General features: G+C 39.6%; 4 protein-coding genes and 1 long non-coding RNA gene across 5 annotated transcripts in view; 2 read left to right on the plus strand and 3 right to left on the minus strand.

The window, feature by feature from the left end:
- The first annotated feature begins 465 nt into the window (after window positions 1–465).
- Window positions 466–1,159, plus strand: LOC130700809 (uncharacterized). Its single transcript, XM_057522796.2, has 3 exons — window positions 466–602; window positions 745–939; window positions 1,027–1,159. The coding sequence occupies exons 1-3, from the start codon at window positions 552–554 to the stop codon at window positions 1,066–1,068; spliced, it is 288 nt and encodes a 95-aa protein (XP_057378779.1). The 5' UTR covers window positions 466–551; the 3' UTR covers window positions 1,069–1,159.
- Window positions 1,160–2,517: 1,358 nt separating this feature from the next.
- Window positions 2,518–3,166, minus strand: LOC132088295 (uncharacterized). Its single transcript, XR_009421754.1, has 3 exons — window positions 3,060–3,166; window positions 2,637–2,875; window positions 2,518–2,556 (listed from the first exon to the last, which is right to left on the minus strand). It is a non-coding gene; the product is annotated as an uncharacterized LOC132088295 (long non-coding RNA).
- Window positions 3,167–3,257: 91 nt separating this feature from the next.
- The window catches only part of LOC132088280 (uncharacterized), a 45,153-nt gene continuing 34,454 nt past the window's right edge, over window positions 3,258–13,956 (plus strand). Inside the window, exon 1 of the mRNA XM_059496825.1 lies at window positions 3,258–3,263. The gene's annotated coding sequence lies outside the window, so the exon portion shown is untranslated. The remainder of the gene's footprint in view (window positions 3,264–13,956) is intronic.
- On the minus strand, window positions 4,614–9,301 carry LOC130700821 (BTB/POZ domain-containing protein 6-B-like). The gene is made up of 5 exons (XM_057522809.2): window positions 9,108–9,301; window positions 7,035–7,123; window positions 6,326–6,622; window positions 5,876–6,257; window positions 4,614–5,693 (listed from the first exon to the last, which is right to left on the minus strand). Exons 1-5 carry the CDS (start codon window positions 9,150–9,152, stop codon window positions 5,214–5,216), a joined length of 1,293 nt encoding a protein of 430 aa, XP_057378792.1. The 5' UTR covers window positions 9,153–9,301; the 3' UTR covers window positions 4,614–5,213.
- On the minus strand, window positions 10,699–12,683 carry LOC130700822 (chromatin assembly factor 1 p55 subunit). Its single transcript, XM_057522810.2, has 7 exons — window positions 12,532–12,683; window positions 12,322–12,469; window positions 12,110–12,255; window positions 11,845–12,049; window positions 11,391–11,763; window positions 11,114–11,326; window positions 10,699–11,048 (listed from the first exon to the last, which is right to left on the minus strand). Exons 1-7 carry the CDS (start codon window positions 12,551–12,553, stop codon window positions 10,869–10,871), a joined length of 1,287 nt encoding a protein of 428 aa, XP_057378793.1. The 5' UTR covers window positions 12,554–12,683; the 3' UTR covers window positions 10,699–10,868.

Genomic DNA, 13,956 nt, shown 5'->3' on the forward strand with positions numbered 1-13,956 from the left:
ACCAACGTCCTTCTGATTTACGTGACTGATTGCACTAGACCGAACAGATATGAAATAACCGAAAGGCTGAAACCGCACAAGTTGCGTCTGATTGGTCCATGTCAAACGGCCGGGTCAACGAACTAAAATGTTTAGTTGTTTTGTTTTTGAAGTTTTACGTGTTTTTTGTTTTTGGCTTTATTGTCGGTATTGCAGCATTTGCCATCCGACTAAAGAATTTGATTTTGTGTCACGTTAGAAAACAGTCACGTTCTTCGGTCAACCCCGTTGGGACGCTGAACTCGTGTTATCTAAACAAAAATAAAACGTCCAACCATTTCTTTAGTCGTCCTACCATCGGGACGCATTACAATCTCATTAAATGCAAGACCATTTCCAACAACCATACGTCACTTTTACGTTAACATTCCAAATCGGGGGGAACTATTCCCCAAACGCACACAATTTTTCTCTCCAAAAAATAAGCCTCGATTGACAGACGTTGTTCTCAAAGTCTCTTCAAGAGCGAATGTACGGAGACACAGTCATAGTAATCGTTACATTGAGACAAGATGCCTTTTACGACTTTAAAGCGAAGTGATGTTGCTCACGAAACCCATATGGTAAGTAAAACACTTGTTCGTACGTTATGCTGTATCCCGTTACATAATTCTGTAAGAGCTTTCATTTTTCTTGTTGAAAGTTCGTCTGAACATCTTTTGAACTCAGAATACTTGACTTCTGCTTCTTTAAAAATTAATGTAGAAAACTCCTCCCGTTAAAAACGGGCTGAAATGGGCGGCGATCGGAGGTGTTGTTTTGGGTTTCTTGGGTGTTATGAAAATTACCGGCAATCTGAACAGGGAATTCTTCGCCGAACTGCTGGTGGCTCGGGAAGGGAAGACACACGAAGCTCCGCATCACCAGCAGACGGACAAGACCGACTCATCAAAGCAAAGCGTATGCCCACTCCGAATTTACGTTCATGGAATTTGCCTTTAAAGTGTTTTGTAGATGTACTATAATAATCGTGTTTGTATTTCACAGCCAATACCCCCTGGAACGGAAGCCACTATTATAATTAAATAAGAGGTGATGCTCTTTGCACCTCTTGCGTTCGTACGCTCATATCGTCTTTGGCCGTGCGTCTTTTGTGTTATTACGAAAACAACAATAATAATAAAAACAAAATGGTGGAAATAGCCTCTGAATAGTACCCAAAATCAATTAATAAATCTATATGATTCTGTAATGTTGGCTGTGCAATACGACAAGCTTCGATAAAAAGCCTTTCATGTATATTCGGTATACTCGAGATGAATGAGGAGGTCATACGATAAATAGTGGGCCAAAGTGCTGAAATTTGTAGATTTGCAAATACCGGTGTATCATCAGTTTTAACTAGTTTTATTTTCGATCTTGTGCAGAACGCAGTAACGAGAAACAAAGAACAATGTAACACGGCATAACGATGACGCAACAACAGCGATGAATAAATGAGCTGCCCCTCATTCTGGTCAAGTCCAGTTGGGAATTTTCGATTTCATCCTGCCATAAATTCTGAAGTTAATGGACATCAGATTCATTTATGTGTGGCAGCAATCGTAACTCACCAGCTTGACGTCATTCCGGCAGCTTTTAATGTCTCTGCGAGCCTTCGGAAGTTCCATGTTTCTTCTTGTTGTAGTTTATCGTCAACAATGCTGCCAACGAACCAATCACCACTCCCGTCATGGTTCGTTTGAAGCCTTGAGTTCGCATTATCTGTCCCATTAAAACAAAATACATAGTGTCGCTTTATAAACAAAAAAAGCTCGTCCCATGTAAGGAAATGCAAAATTGTACGGTTATTTTACCTTCATCATTTCTTCAGTATATTTGTTGGCAGACCACTGAGCCATTGTAGACTTTGATGTGATATCTTACTCGTCGAAAAGCTGGAACAGAAATGAAGACCCGGCAATGCCCGTCATAGAAAAATAGCCAACATTCGACTTAGGGACGACGGCCGACATCGATTGTACGACGATTGCAAACATATGCGGAAACGTTTATTTCTGATTTGGCAATCCAGAATCGATCGATTTCCAGCACAGCAATATGTAAGACACTTGGACAAGGTACAAATGCTGCGAAGCCAAGCATTACATTATCTGAATTATTAGCCACAAGCTAATGGTTAAGGAATAATTAAGCCATGGTTTTCATATTAACAAACACTAAACATAATGGCTACGTCAACGAAGAATCGTACAGAGAAGTTGAATACTTCTATCAAACCACAATATTTTTATTCGGCTTTTATAGGCAACTAAATGCTTTTCTTTATTTATTGTAATAGGTTTTAACCAACTATAGCAATTCATAGCGACTCAGTGAAGCCAAGGCGACGTATGTCGATAAAATTGACAGCTAAAGAAGATTACGTAGCTTTTAACTGATATATTTTCAAATCTCAATGCAAGCATGTAGACACAGACGCTATACTTTAAAAAAAGGTGAAATTTTGGAAACAGAATATAAAATAAAAGGAGCAGCCATTTGGTTTCGGGTTTATTCCAACGCAGCCATACAGCTCTTTTGCAACATAGAAGATAATCAGATCGCATTTTAAAATAAACTATTTAATGGCCAATGCTAACTTGGTACTTCGTTACGGAGTTACCTAGTTTTTGCGCGATCCAGGAGGTAGTCTGACGTCGCTTGGTGACTCAGCCATGCCTCCACCAGCACGTTGTTTAACGTCTGTTGGCATTTCTTTAAACCAATCAATGAAGAACGCCTTATTCAGGTTGCCGGTGTATTTCAAAACTGCCATGAAGCCCACAACGAAGCCTCCAACAGCCATCCATTTCAATTTGGGAGATTTAGCTGGCATCGGAGACACCAACTTCTGCTGCGAATTGCAACCAAGATAAGCAAATTAAACAAGAGAAACTCCGCTTAGTTACATAACAATAAAATTTTCTGTCATCCGAAATGAAAAGAAAATGAAGGACGTTGATCGACATAGGCATGCGTGCAGGATAAGCCCATAGGATTGTAAATTATGCGTATAGAGAGCAATGCATTTGCTTTACCTTTTTGATAGCATCTTCTACTGCAGTTGTTCGCACAATTCCAGACAGCAACATCTTCTATTTTGCTAGAGATAAGTGATCTACGTCCGTTGTCAATGCAACCCTATTCGCAAGTCGTTGTAAATTCAGGCATTCGGCTGGGAGGTAAACGTATGGGCAACGTATTTTTGCCTCGTCGTAAAATCGTCAAAAATGATTTGGAACGTTGACTTGAATTTTGAACGAAAAAAATAATTGTTTTAGCCCTGTAGTGATACAGAATAACGCTCCAGAGGTTAGTCTACAATTCCTCAACACGGGAGAAATAAGATTTTCACGAAGGGACGAACATGTCAAGAGATGTTCAGACGTATTTCTGAAGACGACTATACCTCACCAACAATGAACTTGGCATGGCAACTTCATCAGTGCACCTCTGCAGGTCTTTGTATGATAACACTAAATGTTCATTTGCAAAATCCTTTAAATACATCTGATTAAGTAAATTGAAAATTTATCTGGCTTCAGGTAGCTTGCGGAAATGGCCATATACTGCTATTTCATTGTATTGTGTTGATGGGAATAAATATTGTATATGTATGTTTTTTACAATAAATAGTAATCGTCCGTAAAACTTCATTTTTAGTGCTTTCTAGTTTCTTGTTTCACCTATTAAAACGTAATTTATTTACGTAGAAGACAAATTTAACAGCGTACAAGTTTAACTACAAGCTGAGTGACAAAGTACTGAACTGATAGCAAACGCCACCTAGCGGAGAACGCGACAATTATCGCCACTTCGGCACGCATTTTCCCTTAATGTAGGACTGACTACCCTCCTACAGAAGAGCTGCAGGGATGCAGAGGCTGAAGCACGCGAATTGGATACAGCTTGGAAGGTAAATGTTTATTATCCTAAGCTGGACTGTATAAGAGGTCGCGCAGTGTTCTTTTGCTATAATGTATAATATACATCTGGGCTTTAATCGCACAGGTAGAGAAAATTGCATAGAGCTACTTAATGTACGGTAGCTGCAGCGGTGGTGTAGGATGAACAAATGTAGCAAGACAAACTTGGACTAGCCTTATAATATTTAGTCTTCGTTGTAGCAAAGTGATGAAGCATCAGCTTTAGTGTACTATAGTCCGATGCCCTTTAATGACATAGCAGTTCTAGGCAAAATACCTTGATGACATAGTTCTTTCTCGGTTTAATAAAAGTTTAGGGAGAAAGGTGAAGGCTGTTACGTCATATTCAATTCCCTTTGTCATGCACTGCTTGGTTGCCTTTACTGCGTGGCATCAGTGTGCCGCGTACGTCGTGGTGTAGTATAAGATGCAGCGCTGCGGTAGTTCTCCTTCGACATACGGGTTTGATATGAATAGCCATAGTATACAGAGGAAGAAGCAGGATCCATCAGCACACCCACGATCGACGCTGATATCGGTTAACACCTTGTTCATTCAAATCAAGTGAGTCCACCAAATCGGCGGGTAGCGCAAAGCAGCGTAGATTGAAGCGAATGGTGTTTGACACGAATGATGTGAATAATTGTTTGAAAATAAGGCGGCGCAATTTTCGCAGTAGTCAGTGTATTTAGGGTTATACAAAAAGGTATTAAGCCAATAACAGTTTGCATATAGTTTTGGATCGCAAGGATGTAAACGCTAAATGCAATTACACCCAACAGTTTCAACAAATCACGAATCTAACGTATTCGCTTGGCAATCATTAAAATATTAAATCAACAGCTGTGTAGAACGGCAAACTTGCATAACGTGCACACACACACAAACAAAATTAAAACATTTTGGTATTGAAACGAAATCGTTCATCTGACTTACTATTTCCCGATTTGTTAAAAAATGGAGGCTTTCAACCAAATTCCATGGCAAACAATTTAGCTAATAACTTAATTATAATGCGCAATCACATATAATGAAAGGTACCAACAGTATAGACATCCGCATTTGCAAAATTTCACTCGGGAATTGTGACTTTAGTTTCGTTCATATTTAAGAGGGAAAACATTTTGAAAATCAGTGGAAACGTTAACCGTAACAGTCATTCAGAATCAAACAATGACTTTTAAAAAATTTAGCCTTTCCATAAAATTGAAGGAATTAATACTTATACATTTGGCTGAAAGATTTGATTTTTGAACATTTCTTTTTTCATTCAAAAATACAGGCTAGACAAATAAAAAGCTTCTCTGTTAGACAGGTCTTTGAACTTGTCATATTTTTGTTCAGTTCCTTTGACCCAGAATGAGCTGTAGCAGCTCTAGAACTCAGGTATATCCTTGGCTGTGTAACAATAAATGGGAAATGACTAGGATCTTTTAACCTGTTAACCATGTCTTGATTGGTGCTGCATGCTCGCAGGGTTTTAATAAGCTCTCCAGGTTCAAGTGTTTCTAAAATCGTTGCTGCTTGTTGCAACTCGTTGGCTGACATCACCCAAAAGCGGACGTGCCATACAAGATGACCTAAAACGTGTCTCTGATTATTGGGCCTGGGATCCAACTGGCGGCGATGACATTCGAAAACGGACCAACGTATCAGAGCCGTGAGCACTTCACTTTCGTTTTCGAGATGAAGTCCGTCTCGTCTGACGATAGACTCCACTTTAACCGCATCCAGTTCTTCAAATTCCTAAAATAAAGATGAAAAATGAGTTCTATTTTTATCCCGGTTGGACTGGTCCATGTTTTGTTGCTTCCAGCGAATGAAACTGCAGCTGGACTTTGAAGATAAATCAGTAACTTTAGAATAGTTCGTCCCTAACTGGCTTGGTACAAAATTATTGTTGTTGGGAAAGCTGTGCAAGCAATTACCTCTGAACAAAGAACGGCTGATGCATTTTTGTCGATAAACTCGAGGCAGCTGTTCATCAAAAACGAACACCAACTCGATCTCGACTGCGTTTGTAAATTTGCATTTTGTTGCTGAGATTCTCCACTAGGGGCGCTACAGTCTTCTAACGGTGGGGCACTCGGCCTATTGTCCACGTTGGAAGACGGGCTTTGTTGGTAGTCAGCTCCGGGATACATGGAAGTCCTCTGATAAATGAATAGTACGTTTTGGGGATTGAGTTGGCCCACTAAATATGTTGCACAAATCTTCATTAATCCATCACAAAGATATTTCTCAGCCGCGTGTAGGGTTTCGAGAGCTGTCATTACTGAACGAAGTTCCACGGTTTCACCGTATAGGAAACTAGAGAAACAAGTAAACATTGATTTAGATGTATGCCCAATATGTGAACTAAGCAGAGCCTCCATTACCTGATCAGATTCTTGAAAGCTCTTCCGTCAACATCTGGATCGTAAATTTGATCTGGGGTCGACGTTAAGTGATTGGGCTGCGGCGTTGAGTCACCGTTGGACGATAATTGACGACGTCGTAGGTTTTCACGAGCTTGTGTGTACGGCCCGCAGAACATTGCTTGAAAGACCTCATTTCTTTTGGAAAGAATCGATTTTCTGGCCGGTATTCGCATCACAGTCTCTAGACCAACATGGAAGATGACGTCGTCATCGTCTTCTGATCCAGCCGACTCATTTCCTGAATCCGTCTGCATTCTGCAAATCGCCACAAATTGTTTCAACATTTTTTAATTACAGGGGGCGATTGATGTTCATGTGGGACCAACTTCAAAGTCTATTCTACTGCGGCTACACTTCTACGTTAAAAAAAAAAAAAACCAGGGCACCGTCATCGAACTATAGCCAACTATGTTTCCTGAAACACACGGAAGGACGAATATAGACGTGACAAGTATAAAACTCCCCTTGTCCAAAACACTGACGTTTGGCCATTACCACATTTAGGCGATCTCCCACACATTTTAGGACTGTGTCGGAATACGCCGCCACGATGGGGGTAGGGAGACATAATTGCAAAACAGTCACCTTGGAAAAATACATTTGACGCATCCGCTATCGTTTTTCACACAACACAAAAAATCGATATATTAAAAAAAAAAATACTAACCGGTATTGCGAATGAAGTGTTCCAAGTTGACCGCTAAAATCCATGGTCCCTTTGATGTCCTTAGTTGCTTTGGCGCGTGAAAAACTAGACTGAAGAAAAAAGAAAAATGACACTGACGTTAATGGCATGTTCGAGCTCCCCCGAAAGTCTGTGAAGCGATTTGAACTCAAGTTCAAGTCAAAAGCAAAATTGATTATCATCTACCGCAGAATCGTAACTAAGGTGTTTTCAAAGTAAAAAAAAAGAAATGAAAAAGTACAGACGTCAATGACGTCTGGAATTTTAACGCTCTGATCTTGATATCGTGCCCCATATTTCTGCGAAAGAAAATTTCTTTGAAAACTAGTTCTGGGTCAGCTGTTGCTGAAAAAAATGGTGTGCTACAAACTTCGTATTAGAAGCAAATAAAATGGTGAATGATAATGCGACCTTACATTCCAGTTAGTTTAGTGGTTTGCATGCAAACAATGGAGTTCATAACAATAGACGTCGCTTCGAGATGACTGATGACATGATAGATTGTTTTGCTTCGGCGTATCCAACGTCGCTAACCGCTTATACATGAAATCATTCTCTATCGTCAGCCAGCGTGAGTTCAAAAATAACCCTCCGTTGAGCTTGAGATGCGAGTGCCTCTTTTATTTTTATTTCAATTTTTATTCCCGTTTTTGCCAAAATGAAAACATTTGAAGGAAAGTGCTAGTTGTCGTAGGTGTCCATACTGACATCAAAGGACCTTTCCTGTTTTATTCGATTGGAAAATTTAAATAGGAAACTAAAAATCTAAACTGATGAACGCACTTTCGTATGCGTAAAAAAAATTTCTCTACTTGACTGATTGTAAGTGTTATTTGAAAATATATTTTTTTTTAAATAATAGAACATGCGCATTGCAAGTTTTAAAAAAATGTGGAACTCTGCACCCATTCGCTCGCGCATTCTGTGCAGTTTGGTATTACAAATTAATAAATGTAATTTCGTACAGTATGTGTTAGCTAGAAAACAAAAGTACTCCCAGAAGAAAAAAAAGATGTTCACATCACAAAGAGGGACACAACGGAACAAAAGATGACACAGCACGAATATGTCACGTAATAAATCTGTTGGTATGGCGGATCGATAGTGCGGAGGATTGTTTACTGTCTGTTTAGCTTCATATGTAGAATGCCAAGTGCGAACAAAAAAGGCTCTGTACTGAAAGCAAAATTCGTTTGTTTTTTTACAGTAAAAAGTTTTAACATTCTTAATTGCACATGCCTTCAGTTGAGATTTTGTCCTTTTCCAAGTTTGGATTCTTATCGTTTGCATATAGCTGGAGCCGAAGCGCATTGATTTATCAGGAACAGTTGTCTGAACCTAAAATAGCTGCTACTGCCTCGTCAATGCCAGCCTACTTCTCACGCCCTAGAAATTCACGTAAGCCATGGGCTGAAGATAAAACGATATTGGTTTTCTTTATTCATATGCTTCGCAACCTCTCTGTTTGATACGTTTCCCCAGTACAACATTTAGCGGGGAGGGTGTATTCTACCCCGTAAGTAACAGTTCCTTCGAAATGGCAATATGCAAGTGAAGTAACGGAAAACAGAAGCGCGCAAGTCAGGTCACGCGCTGGCTCCAGTTAACGATCGGTTCTTTGCTTGATCCTGTCTTCGAACCATAACAACTCCACTACAAGGGCTACGTTGCAACGTTGGCGGAAATAGCATGGACTCATCATTGACACAAAAACAGGCCAAGGTCGGCTCGATTCAAGGTAAAAATATTCTTACTGGACCCCAAATATACGGGTTAGTTCCGATCTCAAGAAGTACCGGCTGCCGGTTGAAACTTATCACAATGACGTACATGTAATTTTACGTAAGGTACATGAACTACTTGATTCGCTTTGTGCACAAATTGAGTTAAAAACTTTAAGTTCCAATAGCACGAAAAATAAAAAAACAATTACACTCAAAGAAGAATTGAAGGAATTGCGTCCTATTGTTGATAAACAATGCACGAAGGTGGTAAACGCAGATGAGCAACAACTAGGGTAAGGAGATGCGGTAAAAAGTAAAGGGTTAACTGTACCTTGGTCAAAGCAGATGCCTTTTTCTTTGATGCTGATAATCCCATATGTTTGTTGTTTTTCCAGCGTGACCATGTGTACCATTTAAAAGAGCACTAGAAGAGAGAGTTAGTTAACCAGTGTGTCAGGACTGAGCCAATTCGATCGACTACATGCAGAGCTGTCCTTATCGAATGCTCGTCTCTCGTTCGACATCGAACTCCAGGAGCCCACGAGAGCAGAAAATGCGCGTGAAACGGAGTGCGCAAGCTCGGCCATCATTTATAGTCTTCAACGGCCAGTAGCCCCCAGACGTGCTGAACTCAAAATAGAATTTTTATAAGAAAAAAAAACTGGGGAAATTAGTTAGTCATCGGTCAGATTTGCGAACGGAAGCTCGATTTCAACACTTTCCCATAGGCCACATAGCAAATATAATTGGCAAGTATTTGTGGAATTCATACTTTCCATGCTAGAATATATTCTCACACCAAACAGCTAATCCCGCATATTTTAGTTTGGATCAATTTGGTAAAGTGATTTTATTTATTTTTTCATGCACTGGGAACAACTACCATATAATTTTCTTAGAAGTAAAATAATAACAATCGGGGAGCACCCGAATTTAATTAACTATGAAATAATTTTTTAAAGAATACCATGCTTGTTAATCGAGAGATCCAATCTATAATGAGGGATCAACTGCATTTCCACGCGTCAAGGATGTTTTGTGTCTCATTTGGAAACAATCAGCAAATTAATTAATCGGTATCATCCAGTTTGATCCCAACATGACAGAATGCGGTGAAGTTGTCTAGGATGTTAGAATTCAACCAAAAACACGGGCTACCACGTCCGAAACGTGCGTTAGCTATTACAGAAAGGCCATTAAAAATAAAACTGCGCACGAGGATGCTGTATACAAGAATTTTCTAAAATCTATCATGTAGACCTAACGGAAAGCTGTTTGTTCTGTGATGATGCAGCAAAACAGAAAAATCACGAAGAAGCCAGTTTAGTAGGAAATTTTGGCAGCCGTCCATCACGGGAATACGTTGTAGGGGTCATGATTGTCTTTCACAGGCATTCCAAGACGAGGGTCAAAAACTCTTTCGTGCAGCTCTACCGGCTATAACAGTCTAGGGTTGTTGACACTAATGGCGCGTTTTGGCACCGGTTTCATATGTCCTACTAATTCCATTTCGACAGCATTCTATTGTTAACGTGGTTGGAAAGTCCGTATTCATTAGATCCACAGTATATAACTATCGGATTAAATTTAAAAAAAATATGTACTGTACATCTACACAAAATTTCAGTTTAGAACGCAGAATTTTACACTCAGGCCGTCTATTTTCATTCTTTGAAATACGGGCTATTTGTTACCAATCCGAACTTAATCGTTCGTTTGTCAGTCTGTTTGTTTAGGCTCGCAAAAGATGCGAATAGCATTGAAGATGTTTTCTGAGATAAAAAACCCTGGACAGCTAATTAAAGGATATCGGCATACGCCCTTCAAAGCAAATTGCACTTGCTATCAAGTAAAGTTTAAATGTTAACTGTTTTAGATCACATCTTTTCGTTTAAAGTAATTTAGTAAGCAAGTACAATTGCCTCGTGAAAAGCTATTTATTGAATACAAGAGCTGGCATCTTCGCCTCCAAGCGGCACAAAGGCCAAATACGAAGACTTGAATGTTTAAAAAAAGATGAGCGTGTACGTGGGACAGTATAAAGGAATCAAACGAGGAGAAACGGGATGGGTGATGATACACTGGAAATGCATTAGTTAGTGGGAGTTTCCAGTTCCGAAGCTGGCGTTTCGGGCTCCTCATCGTTGTAAATATTTTCTGCCATTTGCCACACCTGCATAATATTATCTTCTGAAACGGAGCAGATGACCCAGGGCTCATTCGGATTCCACGAGAAATCTGAGATCTTTGCAGTATGACCACCGTGGATAAACTACAAAAAATTCCTCGAATAAGTATCTATAAACTGTTTACAATCATATCGGTACTTGAACTTACTAATAATTCTGGGGGACCATCCTCAGCATCCTCGGTGGATTGCTCTTCTCCGATCTTGGACAAGTCCCAAACATGCAGACGGCGATCGGTGCCAGAAGAGGCCAAAATAGTTTCATTATGGGGGGACCATTGAACTTGAAAGATTTCATCTTTGTGTGACTCAAATGAATGCAATTTGAGTTTCAGATTTCTCAAATCCCAGAGAGCCACAGTCTTTAAGGATTAGAAAAATGAACTGAGATAACAGAGACAAAATTTGAGAAACCAATTTTAGTACCTTATCTGCTGAACCAGTTGCTAAGATAAATTCCGAGTAAGGATTAAATGATAGACAATTCACTTCAGCCGTATGTGCATCCACTGTGTGGGAGGGTCGGCTAGTGTTATTGCTGCGAGTATCCCAAATCATTAGCTTCTGATCATCAGCAACGGAACCGAACAACGACTCATGAAGTAAATGCCAGGCAACATCTTCTACAACTGCTGTGTGGCCAGTAAATACAGTTTTGGCATCCAAGACACGGTTCTCTCTGGGTGAGGCATTGATATCCCACAAGCAAATAGTGTGATCATCAGATGCAGAGAGTAGATGACCATTGAGGTTGGGATTCCATGACAGGCCATAACCTTCTTTCTGGTGCCCTCTCAAACTAGACAATGATCATCATTAGTTATCATTTATATGAATCTTTGGTCCTGTGGAGATGATTGCATTATTAAGAGGAATTTACCGGAGGTCTGGGTGACATTCTCCACTAGGATCAGGACGAGATGGATGTTTAGTGTAGTCAAAAACCAAGACATCAGACGAGGGAGTTTTGGTGGCAATCACACAGGGATTTTGGGGCATGTAGCGAGCCCTATTGACTTCCCCTTCATGATTGATCTTGATCTCAATTTCAATCTTACCACTCACAGATCCAAAGCCTCCAAACTCTGATGGAAAATATAGTTTGTTAATAAGTGTATATCAAGGTTACCACATCACATGTTTACCTCCTTTGTCATTATCATAGTGGGAAGCATCAAACTGAGCATCCTCATTTGGAAGTTGGACAGAAGCAATCAACAGATGGTTCTGTTCATCACTGGTATGAGTACCAAGGATGAGACGGTGAACCGAATAGTCTTTGCCTTCAGGCCTAAAGTGAAATGAAATGCTAGAAGATCAGAAATGAATGCCAACATTTTCATTCATGAAAACATACCTTGTAACATCAGGAAGCCACTGAGCTGTTAGTGATGGCCATTCAAGGGCATGTGTCATAACCAAATCATACAAGAACGGAGTGTTTTTCTTCCAGATTTTGTATTCCTCGTTGATGACGCGTTCCTCAACTGCTTCATCGAATGGCTCTGAAAACCAATGATTTCAAATTCACTGAATGTTGGATAACTGAGAATGTAATCAGAGATACCTCCATCCTTATCTGCCATCATGAGTCAATTGAACTTGTTGCTAATGATGAACGGCCGGAACCTGTCAAGCAAAAGTACGGTAACAGTTCTCTTTCAGCGTGTACTTGCTTTGTTAAATGGCGGTAAAACTAAAACTAAAACTCACCGGTGCATCGATCCACTGGTTAATCGATGTGCTCTAGATCGATAGTTAAAGGCTATAGTCGGACCCGTAGATGGCGTACGTGTGTTGAACAGAATAAAAAATTCTTTTCTTTCTAGCTAAAATGGAGATCTTGAAAATAAATTATAAAAAATAATAGCAATTTTAATCTAAAGTTCCGTTTAGCATTTTCAAAAACGTGAAATGTAATTCTCGACTAGAGTTCTTTTTATCGATCTGGCGATTCGATTAGTTTAGCTTGGATATAACAACTAATGTCTTATTTTCGTCGTACACGCAGTATTAATCCATCATTTTAAACTATGGACCCATTACCTTTTACAGTTTCGTAATGGATATATATGGTATGTTATCCGTTGATATTTAAAGTTGAAATTAGTGTGAGACTTTGTCAGCAAAACAGAAGCAATGATTTTTTCGTATTACAATATTGCAGGCGATATTGTGTATTTAGAGTTGATTTTAGCTAATGGTTAAAGGTTTCGGTTCTGAAGGTTTTGTAACATCATTTAATTACGTGACTGCCACAATTTATTCAGAAGAAAAATGCAACCATCAGTTCGTTGAGTTTGTTACAGTCAATATCACTGTGCAGATGAAATGGAATATATAATGTTATCAGAATCAAGTTGAATCAACATACGAGCAAGACAAGCCACATGATTGTTGTAATTAAGGTTAAAAATAAATAAGCGATAAGTGGGACCGCGTTAGAGGCAAGACAAGCTGTTTCCAAAATGTGTTAGAAATATAGAGAATGAATTCGCTTACAACAGAATCATTTCAACCGAGCGTTGGGTAGACAAAAATTTTTGTTTTGGTTTTAACCGACGTAGCTAATGAAAAGCTATTCAAAAAATTAATTAAAGCACTGGCTTTGAGAGCAACGAAGCCGCGAGATGCCGGCACTATGCTGGGTAGAACAATTCCATTCTGGCTGTTGTGGGTGTAAATATCTCTCAAAACTTCTAATTGTTTCATTGCTTCCTCGTCGCTGATATTCTGATCTATCAGATGGGATGGCACGGTAGGCCCAGAATTGGTAACATCGATCCTAGCGACGGGTTCATTCAGCATTAACTTGGGTTCAACATCAACGTATGGATAGGGAAAAGGGTAATAGTTTGTTAATGGTAATCCAGCATGATAGAATTGAGTTTCTGGCAAAGCATAAGGCATGTAAAAAAATGATTTGGCTCTCATTGCTGGCCTTGAATTTTGGTTTTGGAAGGTCTCTGAAGGTTCTGGCGAAGAACTCAAC

This window comes from Daphnia carinata, chromosome 9, assembly GCF_022539665.2.
Source record: "Daphnia carinata strain CSIRO-1 chromosome 9, CSIRO_AGI_Dcar_HiC_V3, whole genome shotgun sequence".
Classification (NCBI taxonomy): Eukaryota; Metazoa; Arthropoda; class Branchiopoda; order Diplostraca; family Daphniidae; genus Daphnia; species Daphnia carinata.